The sequence below is a fragment of the Manis pentadactyla genome, chromosome 5, assembly GCF_030020395.1.
Source record: "Manis pentadactyla isolate mManPen7 chromosome 5, mManPen7.hap1, whole genome shotgun sequence".
Classification (NCBI taxonomy): domain Eukaryota; kingdom Metazoa; phylum Chordata; class Mammalia; order Pholidota; family Manidae; genus Manis; species Manis pentadactyla.
Window position 1 is genome coordinate 5,123,555 of NC_080023.1, and position 19,804 is coordinate 5,143,358.

At 53.3% G+C, this 19,804-nt stretch overlaps 2 protein-coding genes across 4 annotated transcripts in view; one reads left to right on the top strand and one right to left on the bottom strand.

Moving 5' to 3' along the window:
- PPP2R2C (protein phosphatase 2 regulatory subunit Bgamma) overlaps positions 1-6,230 on the top strand; it is a 139,218-nt gene extending 132,988 nt beyond the window's left edge. For both annotated transcript variants that reach the window (XM_036921163.2, XM_036921164.2), the window contains exon 9: positions 3,423-6,230. In XM_036921163.2, the coding sequence (XP_036777058.1) occupies positions 3,423-3,714 (292 nt within the window). In that variant the 3' untranslated portion in view covers positions 3,715-6,230. The remainder of the gene's footprint in view (positions 1-3,422) is intronic.
- Positions 6,231-17,163: 10,933 nt separating this feature from the next.
- WFS1 (wolframin ER transmembrane glycoprotein) overlaps positions 17,164-19,804 on the bottom strand; it is a 28,651-nt gene continuing 26,010 nt past the window's right edge. For both annotated transcript variants that reach the window (XM_036921161.2, XM_036921162.2), the window contains exon 8: positions 17,164-19,797. In XM_036921161.2, the coding sequence (XP_036777056.2) occupies positions 17,989-19,797 (1,809 nt within the window). In that variant the 3' untranslated portion in view covers positions 17,164-17,988. The remainder of the gene's footprint in view (positions 19,798-19,804) is intronic.

The window sequence follows — 19,804 nt, forward strand, 5'->3', positions numbered from 1 at the left end:
CGGGTCATAACTTTGGGGACATTAGAGCCGACTCTGTTCTCCAGGATGAGCTGACCTTGGAGGAGAGAAGGGGCTTCTCTTGGAAGGTGGGACGGTGGGTGCTCTCCCCACAGCCCCCAGCAGCCGGCCATGTGCCACCACATGTGTCATTTAGTTGTCTCAACAACCAATGGCTCTATTCACATAATGAAGGTTTTAAAGGCAGAATTTCAGAGAAGAAAAGATTAGAGGCAGAAAGTACATAAAAATTCTCCACCTACCCTGCCTTCACCTCCATAGATTAGACAACTTCCTTCAAAAGGTAGAACAGTTGACTGTGCCCCCTCCCCCAGGGCCCACCCCACCACCCTCCCCAGACAACTCCGGAGAAGCCCCTCCACTCATCCCTGGTCTGTCCCATAGGTGTGCAGGATGGCTGGGCAAGGCTGTTCCACTCTTCCCTGACTTCTGTGGTGGCTGTTTCTTTGTACAACCCTCCTGTTAGATGCAAACACCCATCCATCCATCCACCCATCCATCCACCCACTCATTCACCCACTCATCTATCTATCTACCCATCCATCCATCCACCCATCAACCCATCCACCCATCCATCCACCCACCCATTCACCCACCCACCCATCCATCCATCCATCCATCCATCCAGCCAGCCAGCCAGCCAGCCAGCCAGCCACCCATCTATCTACCCACCCATCCACCCATTCATCCACCTACCTACCCATCCATCTACCCATCCATCCATCTACCCATCCATCCACCCATCCAGCCATCCACCCATCTATCTACCCATCCATCCACCCATCCATCCATCCATCCACCTACCTACCCAGCCATCCACCCATCCAGCCATCCAGCCATCCATCCAGCAAGCACTTAGCAAGCACCTCCTGGGGCAGCTGCCTTCTGAACCTGCAGGCCTGGCAGGAATAATAGAAGGTTCTGGCCCTCCAGTCTATCCCATTTACAGAGCATTTCCTGTGTTCTCACTGTGTGCCAGGAGCAGCCCTCCCCCAGGCTGGGGGCTGAACTGGTTGTCTGGCTGCTGTTAAGCATCATCAGTCATTCACTGACCACTTACCTCACTCAAGGCCCAGCTAGGCTTGGGGCTCAGAGATGAGACAGCCTGTGCCTGGAGCTCCCACCTGGTGGGGGGCAGAGCAGGGCCGACAACCCTCCATGTGACTAGTGCTGTACCTCACCCAGAGGCGTCTCCTGCTGACACGCCAGCTCCCATCCCTGCCCTTCTCCACAGAGCCTGTGCCTGGGGGCCTTTATGTCTCCAGCTTCTGGTTGGGTTTAACCACTGGGGTCACCAGAGGGGGATCCGAGGCTGAGAGAGAGACCCGTGTGTATCCCGCCTCCCTTCCGGTCTGGGCTGTGTCCCTCTGGGCACAGCCCCTGCCAGCCTGCACCCCCACACGGCTCTCTCTCTTTGGATGCCTCCCAACCCTCACCCCTCAGACTTGGGCCTGGTATCAGAATCTCCAAATATAGCAGCTCTAGGGCACTGCACTTTCCCTGTGGCTCCCTTAGAACCTTCCAGAACATTTATGGATACCCTCTTTATGGAGCTCTTCTCCAGTCACCCAGTCAGCACGTGCCCTCTGCCTGGCCTGGGTCTACCTGGATGACCCTGGGGATGCCTACGGAAGAGCCGCTTCATGGAGGGGTTTTCCATCCATTACTGCCAACCACCCACCCACCCATCTCTGAACAGGAGGTTGAAGAAAGCAGCGTGGGGGTCAAGGGCAGGTGACCCAGATGCTAATGCTGCAGGCTGGGCTCTGGTGGGAGGCCTGCTTCAGCGGCGCTGGGCCATCTCCAGGGACCACACAGGTTGGGTGTCAGAGCCCCAAAGCCTCCTGGGCAGGAACCAAAGCCTTGGCTGCCCTCAGGGGAATTCTTGGCCCAAACCTGTCAGGCCCCAAGTTGTGAAATGGTGCTTTCTGTAAAGGACCAGAACTGCAAGGGGCAGACACGTCTGTGGGAAAGGAGGCGTGGAGTGGCCTTGTACCCGTGGTACTGTGTCATTTCCTTAGAAGGCAGGTGTCACCCAGCCCTGCCCTCTGCGGGGAGAACCCTCCCGTGGAGCACATTCAGGGACCAGGCAGCAGGGGGGCCGCCCGGCCGACACCCGCCTATCGCCAGCCTGAAGGGGCTGACCCTGAGATGGCCCCAGGCCCTTGTCCATCCCAGCAGGCCCGAGGCCAGGCCGCCCTGCCTCCAGCAGAGGTGCTGTAGGCCAGGGCCTCAGGCACCACACTCTCCGGGTGTCGGTCTGTCTGTCTGCCGAGGCTGCCCCACAGGAGGAAGCCTGCTACAGGAGGGGTGTCACTTTCAGCTGAGACCCAGCACCAACCGGGCCGCCTGCGCCACTCACAGTGAGCAGCGGACCCCGAACAGCCCGGAACCTCTCCCGGTGTACCCAGGCAGACCTCTGCCCTCACCCATCCCCCCTTCTCCGCACAGCCTCGTTCCCGGGTCTCGGGTGACGCGGAAGTCATGGCTTCCGTGCACAACCCTTGTAAACCTAGGGGTCCACGTGGCTCTGTCTCGGAGCAGTGACACCTCAAGAAGCATAGTTCAGCTTCCAGGTGGAGGAAAGGAATTCCATTCCGTACATACCTGCCCTGCAGAGCTTTAAGGGGGGACCTTACTCCCTGGAAGCCCCTCCTTGCTCCCCAGTTATTCTGCCCCTCCAGCTGCTCCAGGGCCCTTCCAAGGCCAAACCCCAAACCCCTTCTCTAGGCTCTGGCCTGTGGAGCTAGTATATTTCTCCCCCAGCTCTTACCGTGTAGATTAAATAATCCTGTCACGACAGGAGTCCCTTCTCCTTAGGATTGGCGGGGAGAGGACAGACCGAGGACATGGACACATGCAAAAATCTCTGCGGCAGGAGAGGGGAAGTCTGTGCACACCTGCACATGAACAGTGTGCAAAGCGTGTTCATTCATTCACTCCGCCCCTCCGGGAGCAGGGCCGGTCCGGCTGACTCAGGGGCCTTCCCTCTGTCAGCCGTGGAGTCCACAGCCAGAGTTTATAGCCCAGCAAGTTCTGTGGTTATTTCCGCTTTGTTTTCCCTCTGCTGTTGCGTCGTCTCTGAAAGTCCAGGGCCGTGTCCCCTAGACTAAAGGGAAAGCGCAGGAGAATATTTTTACGATGTTCGGGGCAGAGCATTCAAGGGGTCTTATCTCCTGGCCTCGAAGTATGTGTGTAGATGGCAGCTGGGATGTGAGGGAGGACAAGGGGCCCCGGGGGGGGTGGAACCGAGGCACCATGGCCCCACGTCTCCTCCCGCAGGCCCCCTTCCCGGGGACCACCGGCCTGCAGCCCCTGCAGATTCCAGGGAGGAGGGCAGGCTGCTCTCACCCGTGTCCCCCTCCTTCCCCTCGCCAACACCTGACGCCTCCCTTCTTTGCCAGCGTCATCATGACTGGCGCCTACAACAACTTCTTCCGCATGTTTGACCGGAACACCAAGCGGGACGTGACCCTGGAGGCCTCGAGGGAGAGCAGCAAGCCGCGGGCTGTGCTCAAGCCGCGGCGCGTGTGCTTGGGGGGGAAACGCCGGCGGGATGACATCAGCGTGGACAGCTTGGACTTCACCAAGAAGATCCTGCACACGGCCTGGCACCCAGCCGAGAACATCATCGCCATCGCGGCCACCAACAACCTGTACATCTTCCAGGACAAGGTGAACTCCGAGGTGCACTAGGGGTGCGCAGAGCCCACCCCTTGAGGCAGCCTTCTGTGACTGTCCGGGCACAACCGCCCGACGGCAGTGCCAGGAGCGGGAGCAAGGACAACCCCAGGAGTGGCCCTGTGGGCAGCCGGTAACTTTGGCCCCGTTCCTCTGCAGTGTCCCTAAGGCCAGACCGCCTTTTGTCGGTAATTGTCTCAAAACAGGACAAAGAAGGATTCACAGCCACAAGTCACAAAACAGACGTGACTGTCCGCCTTGAAGCTCAGCTCATTCATTCCCAGACTTTCTGGCGTGCAGTCTTTACCGCGTTAAGATTTTTACATCTCCGGGTTAATTTTTCACTCCAGCCGTTCCTTTTGGGGAAGCTGGCATCCCGGGAGCCCTTTCTCTCATGAGCCTCACTGGCCTCCGATTGGGGCTCTGGGCATAGATAATGAAGGTCAAACAAGCCAGCCAGGGATTCTTTTGGTTATAAATGGAGCAGTTTTCCCAGTCTCAGAGCTGAGGGTCTCCCCTTTGCTTTTTGGATCGTGAATTTGTGCTGAGAATCTGTGATGCAAGCTCCCCTTTGGGGTTCTTTTAATGCCTTTCAATCCCCCAGGTCCATTAGTTCCCTGAGAGGAAAGAGGGTCCTGCGATCCATGCGTGTGCGTGTGTGCGCACCAGTTACTCCCCCGATTTAACCAACCTATGCCGGGCATGGTGCTGGGCCCTTAGGTGCACTGATTGAACTCTTCCTCTGCGGGGCGCCCCTGTCATCCTTCAGCAGTCTTTGAGCCCCTTGTGGGAACTTGTACTGGCTCCTCCGCAAGCTTTCTGAATCCTCACGTGATCCTGTGATGTGGTGTCCGTTCATTTCCTCCATAAACACCAACTGCTCACTGAGTGCCAGGCTCTGAGCCAGAAGCCAGGGATTAAAAGGTGAAGAATTGGTCATCCCCCTTGTACACCTGAGGAAACTGAGGCCCCCAAAGGAGAAACAGTTTGTCCAAGGCGGGCACCAAACAAGCGGTGGAGTCAGGAATCCCTGCCTGGTCTTTGCACAAGGTGCTTTCTGATTTACCACGTGATGGCTCCTATTAAAGCGACATTCCAGCCTGGAAGGTTCTGGAGATGCCTCCACCTTGTGAAGCAGGATGAAGCAGGTAGGATGATAATGGGTAGAACCAAGACGCAGAACCGAGAATGGAGAAGAGCCCTGGTGGCTCCCTGCTCTGGCTGGTACCTTCAGGAGCTCGGCTTTCTCCCCGACTTTGCCCCACCCTACACCTGCACCCTAGCTCCTTCGCCAGATGCACTGGACTGCCTTCAAAAGAAGATTGCATGTTATGACCATTTTAGGATACATTTTCATGAATGACCCACAGTTCTCAGAGGACACTTCCCGAGGGCCACAGAGAATGCAGTTGTTTCCCAGCAGTGCCTCCTGCTCTGTCAAGGCGGCTCTGCCCACCCCGCCTGCCATGCCCACCTGTCCCTGCCCTTGGAATTGCAGCAGAACCACATGGCTTGGCATTTTGCTTCAGAAAACAGGGTGCAGAGGCCCTACGGAATCCAACATTTTTTTACAAGATGTAACCTGATCCGGGAAATAGACCCACCCAAGATTTTTCTCAGCGGATAACGGTATACTTTTGTGTGTGTCAAAGCACAAAACGCACGTGCACTCACTTCTGGCCGGCCACAAGGTACTTACGTAAGGTAATGGGTCCATCGCTTTTTTTTCCCCTAATCAACATGAATGAAGAATGTTTGTTTATATATCACTGTAAAATCCAGGTGGCCCGGACAGTATTATATGTATATATCTATTCTAATGCAAATTAATCACAGGTGGGTTCCTTTTTTTCCCCTTTGTAAAGAGGTTCAAGAATGTGTTAAATTGTATAGAAATCTTGTTGAAGCCAAAATCCAGCTCTGAGGGCCTTACACAATTACTCAGATATTTGGCACAATCCATTTCCCTTTGTGATTCAAATGCTGAGAAGACACATGCATTTGCAGTGAGAGGTTATTGTCAGATCATAGGCTGAACATTTACCATCTACAAAGTACAAATCTTACACTGTATTCCAAAGGAGGGCTTAATCCGGTTCCTGGTTCCTTACTTCTGTTTTAAACTTGGGATACCAAACCAAAAAGGAAAGAAAGAAAGAAACAGATCATCTCAGAAGGAAGGTAGGACTTTGGATTCTGGGAGAATACTGATGTCCTAAGCAAACTGTGAATAATAAAATGTGTGTTCAGGAAAGAGTTGGAGCGGCACCGGGCAGAACTAGAAATGGCAGGAGGGCCAGGGACATAGTCACAGAATTCGCTTCCTCACTCTGTTTAAACTTCCCGCTCTTCTTGAATGTACGAGCGTTCACACAGTCATTGTGAAGTAATTGTTGGGTTGTTTTTGTGTTTTCACTTGAATACTCTCTGAAGACTGAGTTCCTGGGGGTGCTGGGTAGGTGGTGGTAGAGTAGACAGCCTGATCACGCTGGACTCTAACTCATAGGTGCATTCTTGTTTTCTTTGGTCTCACAAATGATCCAACTGTTGAATAAAATTATAAATATGTTAATACCAGCTTTTTCCAATAAAATGACAAATGTTACATTGAAATCGAGGCTCTGAATGCTGTTTTTTCAATGAGGCCAACCCCGGGGTGGTGGGTACTCTCCGGAAGCCATATGGTGGGTGGATCGGGGTGCCCACGGGCCCTGGGAAGCCTGGGTTACCTCACGGCTTTGCTGCCTAGTTCCTCGAGCAACTTCCAACGTTTGTGATCTCTGATTTCATCACTGGGGAGATGGAGCCAATAATCCGACCTCATAGTTTCGGGGCTTGAGGGAGGGGTGGGGTTAAGCTGGATAATGCCTGCAAAGCCCAGTGCCTGGCACATAAGCCTGCAATAAATGATGGTTGTCTTGTTTTATTTTGTATTGAGGCAGGTGAGCGTAGCCCACCATGATTTCCAAATTTCCCTCACTCTCCCATCTTTTTTCACCTTCACATCCAACATGAGAATATGGTACAGAGGAAATTGAGGTTCAGAGAGGTTAAGGAATTAACCCAAGATCACACAGCTAGCGCATATTGGAGCCACATTTCGAGCTTGGCCTGGCTAACTCCTACAATGCTCCCCAGCAGCACCACCTCGGTGTCCCGCAGACCGGGAGACTGGGGGGAAGAGGCCTCGGGGCTTCTGGTTAGTTCTGGAAGCCAGAGAGGCCCTGCCCCACCCGCTGCAGTGGCTGAGAGAAGCTGGATGACATGCACACCCCATGTGTCCCTGCAGCCCTGTTGGGAGCGCCGGCTTTGCTGTTCCACTTCAAGAGGGTGCTGTGCACTTCAGGCCCAGCAGGAGAAAGGCAGGAAGCCGGGTGTGCTGGCAGGACTTCTGTTGGCTAAACTCTCGATGAACCACACAGCCCCCAGGACACAGCATAAAGGAGGGGAAAGCAGTTTCCTGGCTACGTGACCTTGGACACGGGGCTAACCGTGTCTGCATGTGTAAATAGAGGACACCACCACTCCTAAGTGCTGTTGGGGTGACTAATGAGGCAATAAAAATACCTTACTGAGCCTCATGGCACCCCTTTGAGGGGACTGCACATGTATTATCTTGTTCAGGCTTCATGTAGCCCTTTTACTGGGGAAAGGCGGGGGTGCCATTATTTTACCCATTTGACACATGGAGAAATTGAGGCTTAAAGTAAGATTAAATAATTTAACTTGTGCCCAAATTCCTACAACTAGTAAGTGGTAGAGTCCGGATTCAAACTCAGGTGGGGAAAACTGCAGGCACATGTAGGTAAGGTCATGCCTGTCACAGCCTCAGCCTCACAAAATCCGGCATCCCCCGGCATCGACTGGCCACCAGCTCGGACTGTGCAGGTGTGATTAAGGTGACGGATCTTGAGATGGGAGATTGTCCTGGGTCAGTGAGGTGGGACCAATCTACCTCCTGTCCTTGAAAGCAGACAGCCTCCGCTGGCTGTATACAGGGAGAGGAAACAAGGGAGAAAGGGCTGGGGACACGTGAGACGAGGACGTGACCTGCTGTGGTCCGCTTTGAAGGGGCCACAGGCCAGTGCATGGGGGTGGCCTCCAGAAGCTAGAAAAGGCAAAGAAATGGAGTTCCCCTGGAAGGAATGCAGCCTTGCCCACACCTGGGTTTCAGCGCAGTGACACCCAGCCGACCTACTGGAGGAGGATATGTGTGTTGTTAAGCCACGAAGTGTGGTGATTTGCTGCAGCACCCCTAGGGGATGGTACACTCAGGTGCCTTCATTCTGATCTCACAGCCACCCCTTTGAGTGGGGATTCCTGCTCCCCGTCACAGATGAGGACCCTCAGAGATGTCCCAGCACTTGCCTAAAGTTGCACAGCACATAAGGAGGCAGCAAAAGCAGGACTGAACTCCTGCTGCCTGTCTTGAGGGCTGCCGGGGGAACTCTGCTTTGCTGTGGAGCTCCCGGCAGTACTTGGGGCTTGTAGCCAGATGGTGGCAGGGAGGGATGGGCTGGGGCTCCTAGAGGGCCAGGGACTTGTGGGGAGCCGGGTCTCTGGGCGGGGCTGCCAGGCCAGCTTGGTCTAGGTCTGCACACAGTGAAGGGCCCCTACTCTGTGCCAGGCCCTGGGCTCAGAGCTGTGGAAACACAAGCCTACAGAAGACAGCGTTCGAGGGGGCCACGTGAAATACTGCTCAAACTGCACGTCCTTCCCCAGGCCTCTCCCAACTACAGACTGCCATCTGCTCCGATGAAAACATGATTGTCACAGCCCAGCCCATCTGTCTCCAGCCTTGCAATCTCCAAGGCTCTTGGTACCTGCTGGCATACATCCATGAACTGTGGCCTGGCATGCAGGGCCCTTGGTGATCTGCCCCACTGCCCGTAAGCATCGTTCCCCTCTGCCCTCTGAGTCATTGTGTGGACAGTGGACCCTGCTGAGCCCTACACTGCACCAGACACTGTGCTGGGAGCTGTGTGCACATCACTGCATTCCAAGCACGCAATCGCTAAGAGAGAGCTGTGATTGTCCCCATTTTATAAATCAGAAAACAGACACCAAGACTTGCCTGAGGCCACAGGCTTGGGAGTGATGGAGCCAGTGTCTAAGCCTAGGCGGCATGTCCCTGAATGGGGTCCTGGACTTTCCAGCCACCTGAAGCACCTCAGGTCCCTGCTTGTTGGGTGTCTCTGGGCCACTGATCACGCCCTTCCCCTACCTGGAGCTAAGTCCCCATCCGTGCCCCTTCCCCTCGAGAGACTCCCGAATTAGAGCCTAGCACGTTGCCTCACCCCGGACCCCGGGCTGTTCAGGACCCCTCTGGCTTCACAGCCTTTGGCTCCTCTCCCTCACAGCACTGGCCCCCAGCACCAAAAAGTTGGGGACCACCTTCCACTCACTGCCATGTCCCCAGTGCCCAGCACAGGCCTAGCACTATGGTCCCCAAGGACCATTTGCCGAGTGAAGCGTATTTCAACTAAATACTGGGTCCTGTGCAGGGGCCCAGAGAATCCTGTTAACACTGCAGACCAAACCCACATATTTACTGCTCTCACTCCCCAAAGCCCACTGAAGTGACAATAAAGGGAGAAAACACAAACCTATGAGGGCAAAGAGAATAGGAATGGGGACAACAGCCTTCACTTTTGGAAGCAAGAAAACAGAGAGGTGAGTGGTGAATGGCTCAGAGATGAAGAAAGAAGATCCCAGGCCAGCAGTGGGGGCATCTAGAAGCAAACTGGTTTCCATTACAATCCCCATAAAGGCTCCAGAGACCCTGGGGGCCTTTGAGGGCAGATTGTGCAGATGGGAAACAAAACAGGGTTTTATGAAAGTTGGCATCAGTAAGTGGCCCTCCCCACTCCTCTGGTCCAGAGGAGGAGCTTGAGATGGGATGGGATATCCATGAGAATGGGTAATACCCATCTCTCTCCACTCCAGGTAGAAGATTAAAGGCTTCCTCATGGGAGACTGACCAGCCTAAGAGAAAAGACCTGGACGTTGGTATCTGGAAGTCCCCCAGGTACAGCTTGGCTGATCATCTTCCTGGGAAGCTGACATTTGACAAGTGTCCTCCTACCGCCACATGCCCACAAAGCCTCCAGATAGCTTTACGGTGCTTTGTACTGAGATATAAGCAGGATTGCCAGACATTTGAGGACTTGTTACAAAAAAGACCAAGATAAAAACAGGCAAACAAAGAAGAAAGAAGAAAAGGAACTGGAACCTTCAGATACAGTGCAAAAATGGAAGGAAGTTTTAAAAAATATATATCGTTCCATGTTAATTATGTTATATATTATAAATTCTATACATTATAAAATAATAGAAATATATTATTTAATGGTATTATATTTAAAATATATTAAAATTTAACAAATATCTGCATAGAGATGAGAGATTGTATGAAACATAAGAAAAGGAAATACTGAACAAAAAACAACTATGGAAATTAGAAGCAGAATTTCTGCAATAAAAATTTCTGCAAAGATTGGAAGATAGAATTGTGGATTTTTTCCCAAAAAGTAGAACAAAAATAGCAAAGAGAACATTGGAGAAAATAGATGATAAAAATAGATAGTCCAGAAAGTCTCAATATGCAAATTCAAGGAGCTCAAAAGGCAAGAGCAGAGAAAAAGATGGAAAAGAAATTATTAAAGAAAATATTTCTGGTCATGAAGAATAAAAATTTCCAGATTAAAAGAAACCAAAGTACTTAGCACAATGGATGGAATAACACCCATTTCAAGGGCCACACCTGTGTAAAATAAGAACACAAGGGATAATGACAATATCACAAAAGATTGCTTGGAGAAATCAGAGTATCATTAGGCTTCTTGATAGCAGTGAGGAAAGCTAGAAAATAAGCAGCTTTCAAGTTCTGAGAACAAATTATTCTGTGAGTTCTATACCCAGCCAAACTATCAATTATACATCAGAGGAGATGATACATTGTCACACACACAAAGTCTTATATCAATTGGCTTTCACTAGTAAGAACAAACTACTCGTAGTGTAACTCCAAAACTTAGTGACTATCAAGACAATGAGCACTTGCTGTTTCTTACGGTTCTGTGGGTCAGCTGGGAGGCACACTGAAGCTGGATGGTGTGGAATAGGCTCACTCACGTGTTTGGGGGTTGGCCCGAGGTCAGATGGGGCGACGGATGTCACCGCTGTGTGTCTTGCCATCCAGCTGGTTATCCCAGCCTATTCTTGTGACCATTCCAGGATTCCCAAGAGCAGCAAGCTAGGGCAAACCCCCAAGGCACAAGCACTTTTCAAGTCTCTACTTGGGTCCCATTGGCTAAAATAAGGCACACAGCAAAGTCCAGGGGAATGAATGGCAGTGATGGTGGAGATCCCAGGACCACAGCTATGTAAATAGAGACGTGGAATTCGGCAAATGGAAATTTCTATTGAAACATGTTTATGGGGGGTAAAAAGCAGAAACTGAGAGATTATCCCATACTTTTGATACACTGAGAAGACTTTTCTACTTTTGGCAGATGAATTAGTGATCAATATGGAAAAGACAAGACAAATAAAAAACACTAGATAATTAAGTCCAGAGTAAAAGTTTTACTACAAAGAAATTGTAATCTTAGTTCCCTACACAGTTCAGCTGTGAATACTGTCATATAGTGTAAAAATGTAAACATGTAAGAGGAAAGCTAATTTAACAAAACCCTGTAAGATAATCATCCTAGGAAGATGGGGTGTGTGTTAATGTCTGGCTGGAGGCAGGGCTCAGAGGGAAGGGATGAGAGCTAAGTCTTTGTCTTCTGTGGCATCAGCGGATGTCCTTCAAGCCTCAAAGATCACAAATGGCAAGTGAGCATCTGTTCAGAAACAGGGAGGTTCTCAGCAGAAGAAACGGTAGAAAGGGTTGCAAGCAGTTGCCTCAGAAGCATGGTAATTGGACGTGAGAATAACAGAATAGGGAGCAATGCTGTTAATAGTTTTAAAACATAAACATTTCTATTTTACAAGGAAAGAAGACAGATCTGCCATGTGCGCCCTGAGGGGTGGGGTGGGGTGAGGTGGGGTGGGAGGAAAGGGCTCAGGGCTGGCAGACCCTGGGCTGGTGGGGAGATGGAGATGCCCTTGAACCAAAGGGCTCCTGGCAGCCTGAGCAGGGGGGCCCGTGCCTCTGCCCTGCAACATCATGTCTGGTACTGACCAAGGGCCCCCTGCTTCCCCACTTCCCCAAGGAAAGGAGCTCGCTTCAGCCATGCCCCGCAGGGGGCACTTATGGACTGTAGTGTGGCTGCCATCTCGGAAGAACAGATGGGGAGCAGAGGTTGTCTCCAAGCCCACATAGGTGGCTGGAGGCCATGCGGGCTTCTCCATGGGGCTGGTCGCAGCATGGCCACCTCACCCAAAGTGGCCTGTCTAGGAGAGACCATCCCAGCTGCTTGGTACAAACTAATGTCAGGAGTGCTGTCCTCTACTGGTCACATAGCCCGGTCCTGGCACCACGGGGGGCGGAGCTGCGGGAGGGGTGGGGGTCACCGGGGGCCGGCTCTGTTTATGAAGCTGGGACAGTGACATTGACCACGGGAGGTTCCCGAGGCTCAAGCTCGCATCCTCAAAGCAGCTGTCACTGAGTCTGGCACACGGTCAGTGGTCTGCCGAGACCTAGTCAGCCATCTCCCCCTGGCTCTGGGCTCAGGGCCCTCCCCTGGCGGGGAGCTCTTGCAGCCTTGCAGAGACTGGGAGGCAGTGGGCAGCCTGACCCCTCCCCGCTGGTCTTGCCCAGGTCAGCTCCTGCTCGCCTTCCTGGGCAGTGGCCCTCAGCCTCAGGCACACACTAGCCTCACCTGGGAGTTTTCCTAAACCCCAGGGTCAGGCCGTGGGCATCACGCAGGCTTCAGCAAAGCTCTGCAGGGGGCCTCCACCACCCTAAGGAGACAGGTTATTCTGTGAATTCAATAGGACTAAAGGGCCTTTCTAGAGAACTGTTTGCCAGAAAAGCAGATTATCTGTGTAGGTGGAGGAAAGCTAAAAACAGTGTGACAGGTTGGTTGATTTTTGCCACTTCTGAAAGGAAGAGCAGGGCACCCCAATGTTTGCTTTTTTTGCCCAGACTTTTCCTCAGAGTTACACTGCAGAAGTTCAACCTGAAACTTTGGCAAAGGCTTACCAGCTTCAGGAGTGGTTTCCTAGCAACATAGAAGCTTTTAGAGCTTGAAATAATTGCCCAAGTCCTGAGTGATTCATTTCATGTCCTTTTTTAAAAAACAAAGCCCCATTATCTCCACCTGGAGACTGTTAGAATTCCAGCATGGGGCCCACACAGTCAAATGACATGATGAATTTCAGGGAGGGACTGAAACGGCAAGAGGCAGCAATGGTAGTAGGAGGATGAAAGTAAAAACGAAAATCAATTATTAAAATTATGCCAAAAAAAAGCCCAAACATGCAAAACACATGGGGATGTTTGGAGCAGCAACTTACTCATTCAATACATTTGCAAAGCCTGTGAGAAGGGCAAATGACTATCTCATATATAACTGTGCTAAATAAGCACTAACCTCACCACGGAAGGACCACCATTCATTTTTGCAAATCCGCTGAATCATTCATACATTCAACAAATATTTTCCAAGCACCCACTGTGTGAGCAGCACCCAAGGCTACGTGGCTCCGAGCAGGGAGCGGAGCCCAGCTGCCGGGATTCAAATCCTGGCTGTGACGGTCTTCCTGGATCTCGGGGACCTTACCTCCCCTTGTTGCGTCTCAGGATTCTCATCTACAAAGTGTGGAGAATGGTCGAACCTAGTGGGCTAAACAAGAATGTCCTTGCAGAGGTGGTCCGCGCAGAGCCTGGGGCCCCCAGAAGCCCATTAATGACATTATTGCTTTTTCCTCATTCTGTGACCAAAACGGCAGCTTGGTCCCCCCATCCCTGGGTGCGATAGGGGACGGTCTGTGGTTTGTGTGCAAAAGGTAAAGACTCTGGGGAGCTTTTTGTCCCAAGATTTTATTAAGAAGAATGTGTTTGCATACTCTTTTAAGAATATCCTTACCTATCTTTTCAGTCCTTTCTAAAAGTGACTATGGTATATGTTTTTCTCTATCCATTCATTTTGTATATAATTTATAGCCCCCCATCCTGCCCTTATATGCAGAAAGGGTTTGAGGCCCCTGAGAATTTCCTACTTTCAAGAGCACTTGTCAGAACACAGAGCCCTTCAGTCCCCTTACAAAAGGACAGTACAGACCTTCCCCATCGCTCTCCAGCACTGTTACAAATGTGCGCTTCTGTTTCAACTACAAAGAACTTCAAACTTACATGGAGCCTGGAGGACAGTACAGCGCACAGGGCCAGCGGTGGCTTGAATTCCAGTTCCCTCAAGGCGAAGCTGTGTGAGCTGGGCGAGACCACAGGTGCCTCTGGACTTATTTCATCTTTGTATGAGTTTCCTGTGGCTACTGTAATAAACTACCACAAATTTAGTGGCCTAAAACAACACAAACTTATTGGCTTACTGTTCTGGAGGTCAGAAGTCTGAAATGGGTCTCCCTGAGCTAAAATCAACGTGTGGGCAGGGCTGGCTCCTCCTGGAGGCTGGCCTTTCCTGGTTTCTAGAGGCACGCACGTTCCTGGACTCCGGGCCCCTCCCGCATCTTCAGAGCCAGCTGTCCCGCATCTCGGTCTCCCTGACTCTGCCCCTCCTGCCTCTCCTGTGTGTGGAGCCTTGTGATGATACTGGGCACACCTGGGTAACCCGAAGTCATCTCCCCCAGTTCAAAATCCTTAACTCATCTGCAAAGCCCCTTTTGCATTCTTTAGGGGATTAAGACACGGGCATCTTTGGGGGCCGTTATTCCACCTGCCCCATCTTCAAAATACAAATGTCTTATCTGGCAACAGCTGCCATGAGGATTAAAGGGGAAAATGCATGATCAGCATCCAGCACACAGTAGGTACTCCATGAATGTGGGTAAATTGGGCACAAACAGCGGAAGTGCTCGTGGTAGGAGATCACAGCACTTTTCTTTATCTGGCATTTTGTTGGGCTGATGGCCCATCTGCCCAGAACACATCACCCCACCAATGCAGGGGCCGCTCTCCACTCTCTTCATTGCCGCATCCCTTATGCCTGAGAACAGCAAAGCATGCAGTAGGTGCTCAATATTTGTTGAATGAATGAATTTTAATTTTTTTCACTATGGAAAAGCAGACTGGTCGCCATGGAGACCATGCCAATCAAAGCATGCTCTCCTAGGGCTTCTCAATGGGATTGCATCTGGAACCGAAGGCTGGTGCCTATTGAACCTCAAGCCCCCAGCAGGCTGACCAGGAGTTGGGATGGTTAAAGGACTCCAAAAAGGCAGATTCAAGAAAGACCAGGTCTTGTCTTCTGGGCAACCTTGAAAGAGACGACTGCGGAAATTTGTGTTTTTTGCCACTTGGGAGAGCAGTCACATGATAGGCAATCAGGACACAGGATGGGACTGAAAAACAGAAAAGAGCACTAGCGTGATTGACACCGAGCTTACAGGTCTTCAGGAGCACGGCCGTGGGAGGCGTGCTCGGCATCCCGGAGGCGGCCGGTGCAGGGCCTCTGGAGTGGCCCTCTGGGGCGCCTGGAGGAGGGGGCCTCAGCCATGGTTTGGAAACTCCGACGCCAAACCCTCCCCAGGCTTCAAAATGACGCCACCCAGTTGGGTGTTCCCTGAGCAGCTCAAACGCGGGGCTTCATCACGTTAGTCTCGTGAGGCCCCGGCGCTCACAGTCCTGGAGGGTGTAGGCCAGCAGGCGCTGGGAGGCCGGGCTGTCTGTGGCCAGCGCAGCTCCTCTTCGCAGCTCTGACGGACGGCCCCGCTGGGCAGTGTTCCAGAGAGGGAACAGGAGACCCAGGAAAACAGTGGGTTTCTTACCGCTCGGCGCGAAGGTCAGGCTCTGGTTCCTGGCCCAGAATGCCATCTCCTAGCCACGTGACCTTGGGCAAGGCCTGCCCCATGAACCTCTAACAAGTCTCATATGCGACACAGGCCGGGGGCAGCATGTGAGGCCTGTGTGCAAGGACCAAGTGACCTCATGTAAATTAAGTCCAGACCCACAGCCCAGCTCTGAAACCTGAGTCCGTCCCGCCGCACAGAGGACGCAGGGTTCTGCTCCTGGAATCAGGACCTCCACAAAACCCTCAGGAGATGAACACCTGGCCCTGGGCCAGACAGGCAGTGCCCTGTTTATCAACAGGAAGGGAGGACAGCAAACACAGCAGGAGCCCGGGGGCTGCAGGGCCGAGGGCATTCTGATGTTTACAGCCCCATGGCAGCAGTCCAAAGGCAGGCTGCAGAACCGGGCAGCCCACTGCGGCCGGCCAGGTCTGCGGGGAGGGGGTGGGGAGAAGCCTTTGTCCCTCTTATGGGGCTTGGGGGCCCTGGCTTCAGAGCCAGGAGGGGCTTTCAGCCGCCTGCAGGACAGAGGTCTAATTCCAACCTGGCCGCTGGACTGGAGGCTCTGTCCCCTAGCATCCTGGGCCAGGCCTGAGGCCTTGGCGTGGGCACCTGATGCTGAGCCGGCCTCTACTCTCGCCAACTCCTCCCCTAGCTATCAAAATGGGGCAAACCCCAGGTCTGCCCAGAGGCCCCCAGGCCTCACCTGGGCTGGAAGCCCTCCCCTGCTGGGCCTTCCTGGGTCCGAAGGCAGGAGGGCACATCTGGCACTGAACTGGGGCCGCCGTCATGGGATTTTCCTGTGGGGGTGGAACCTGGGTTTGACTCAAACTGTGGACTCACAGCATCTGCTCAGCATCACACTGAAATAAATATTTGTTCGTGGGCGGCAACAAATGCATTCAAGCCTCATTAGTTAAGTTAAATAAGGAATGTTTTAGATGGTAAGTCACAGGTACTGGCCAAGCACTTTGGATCTGGAGCCGTGGCGAACTAAACTGATTGAGCTCACGATGCAGGAAGGCCGGGCTGTGTCCTGGGGCACAAGGGGGGCTACAGACAGAGCAGCAGGCCCAGGCCTTGGTTTGGAGAAGACAGTCTAATCAGTTCCAACCTAATCGTGATCATTTCCATAAAGCTTAAGTTTTTAAAAAGCTACAGGGGACTTTATAAGCCATCTGGTGAGAGATTGTCTAAAGGTACAAGGCTTGGAAAGGTGAACTTGCCTGAGGTCATGCACTGGGACTGCACAGATGTGGGATTCAAACCAGGCAGTCAGGCTGACCTGAGTTTCACAAATAATTGTGATTATGCACACTTCTCCCCTAGTAAGACCTGAACAGCCAGCTGGGCGGGCAGGGCAGACACTGCCCCTGGCCAAGAGGTGGTGCCAGGAGATGCTCCCTGGAAGGGGGTCATCAACTACGGGGAACACCAGTTCTGCTCTCCGTAGCTCAAATGTCACATATGTTTCAGGACAAGTGTGGACACCTGTTCATTCTCATGCATATACAAGATTTCTTTTAAGTAAAGAGAAGAAAAGGCCAGTTTATTTCATCAAAGGTCTTTATTTCGGCTGCCTCAGTACCCTGACTGGCTACTCTCCAGCACTGAACACGGCCAGGCATTTCTGAGCACTGGGAATGGATGCTGCAGGTTCCGTTTCGTAGTCCCAGCGGAGTCCGGCGAGACCCTTACGCACTCACCCACAGCCCACTACACAGGCAAGCTGCGGGGCCCAAGGCTCAGCGGGGACACTCGGCCCAGAGCCACCACTGTGCCCTCCTCCACCCTGGGCTCGGGCGGGGCCTTGACCATGTGACCGGGCAGGCTGTTCTGCACAGCCCAGGATCTGCTCGGCCCAGGATCGGCAAGCAGCTGTCATGGCTTAGCAGCCGCCCAATAAATAAGAATTGCTCTTGTTGAGTTTACACAGCAGCACATTTGGCTCTTTGAAAAACAAATCTAACACAAAAGTAAATAAGGGGCCCAGGAGTGCTTGGATAGTGGGTGGAGAGAAAGAGTTTCCTCTGTAAAGTGCTCTTGAGAACACAGGGATCCTAGTCTAGCCTGGCACACCAGCTTCACTGAAAGGCCAGGGTCGTGGGTTGAGACTGCATGCAATTTCCAGGGACACCTGGTATCCAGAGGGGACTGAGCTGAAGCAGCCAGGCCAGGGGGTGTGAGTGGACCACACACAACAAAGGTCTCCAAAGGCCTGTGTCTGCACATGTGAGAGCACACGCACATACATACACGCACACGCACACACCTGGCGTTTAGTGTTGTGCCGTACGGCTGGGTGGCCACACAGGGTGGGGAAAGGCCCCGACAGCAACATGCATGGACACCTCCTCAGGCCAGGGCATGTCCTCATACCGCAGACAGGAAGGGGAAAAAGAAGAAATTGAAGGCGAACTTGACGGCATCATGCACGGTGCTGCGCCAGTCGTTTTCGACCTTCACGTGCCGCCTGGCAGGCGAGAGCTGGGCCATGCAGTTGAGGCAGCTGATGGCCTTGAGCTCGAAGACGGGCCACTTGCTGCCCAGGCGGCCCTCGAGGATGGTGCTGAACTCGATGAGGCTACCCTGGCGTAGGTTGAGCAGCACATCCTTGAACTCGCTGCTGGCCCGCAGCACGATGTCCTTGGTGATGTCATCCTCCTCCGGGCTGCGGGAGCCGTTGGTGCCTCTGTACGGCATGCCCACTGTGATCTCGAACTTGTACCGGTCGAACTTCTTGATGTGGCAGGGGTGCTTGGCCAGCAGCTTGAGGCGGCAGAGCTCCTCCTCCGCTGTGGACGTGTTGCCGGGGCTGCAGGAGGGGTAGGCCTCGCCGTACAGGCAGCGCATCCAGTCGCCAATGAAGAACGGGAGCATGTTGATGGCCGACTCGGCGCTGTTGTCGATCTCTGTCACCCGTACGTACTTGAAGCGGCCCATCCACGTGACCCTGTGGCCCTCCAGGTGGCTGCACAGGATCTGGGTGCGTGCCATGTTGGTCTCCTTCCAGGCCCGGGGCCCACACAGGAAGCCATACTGCTGCCAGGTCAGCGTGGAATTGTAGACCTTCATGCCCTCTGACCGGTACACATAGAACCAGCAGAAAAGTACGATGGCCGTGATCCACACCAGGATGAGCTTGACAATGGAGCTCCGCGTCAGGGACTTGACCATCTCCACCACAGAGAAGTTGGCCTTGGTCCACCAGCGGAATAGCAGGGGGATGCTGCAGAGCACCATGGTGACTGCGATCTTGGTGAGCTCCAGGGACAGGAACCAGTGGGCAAACTGCACCACGCCCATCAGTGCCAGGCCAGCCACCAGGACGGGGAGGGCGAAGAGGAAGAGGAAATAGCCAACGGTTGCACGGACCAGCCCGAGGCTGGTGGACTCGAGCAGGATGACCGTAGAGAGCTCACACCACATGAAGCACACCAGGTAGGGGACCAGGTAGCAGTAGGTGCCCTTGAAGTTCCTCAGCTGGGCCATGCGGAAGAAGAGGTAGAGCAGGTAGATGTAGAGCAGGCAGGGGATGCTGACGTTCAAGACGACGAAGTGGCCGATGGGCACGGTGAAGAAGGTGTGGCCCAGGAGCTTCAGGTAGGGCCAGTTGAAGGGCACAGTGGGCAGGAGGGACAGCAGGCCGGCGGCTGCCTCGGTCACCAGGGCCCTCCTGGTGTAGGGCTCAGCACAGGTGTTCAGGCTCATGTAGCTGGTGACAGTGAAGAAGACGGACACGAGGGCCAGCTCCGAGCAGGGGATGCAGTCCTTGCTGGCGATGGGGAAGGAGAAGATGACAAAGAAGACGGAGAGCAGGAAGTGGACGTAGGGCTCCAGGTGGTTCCAGCCAAAGTTCACCTCGGCCTGCTCCACATCCAGCTCGGGCTGGAAGCGCAGCAGCAGGCTGGTGAGGCTCCGGAAGCTCTCCCAGGCCTTGCCGTCCTGGAAGACCTTGAGGGTGCAGATGACCATGGAGACGAAGGACAGGTAGAAGACGACGAGCGGCACGACGAAGGCGAAGAAGTCGATGGTCAGGTTGCTGATGATGAAGAAGAAGATGAGGGCGTTGATGTGGTGGGTGGGGACGATGGTGGACAGCCAGTGCATGCCCGCCCGGGAGGCCATGTCAATCAGGTACTCCTTGATTTCGGTGATGGCGTGCAAGGGGTACTTGACCACCTGGGGG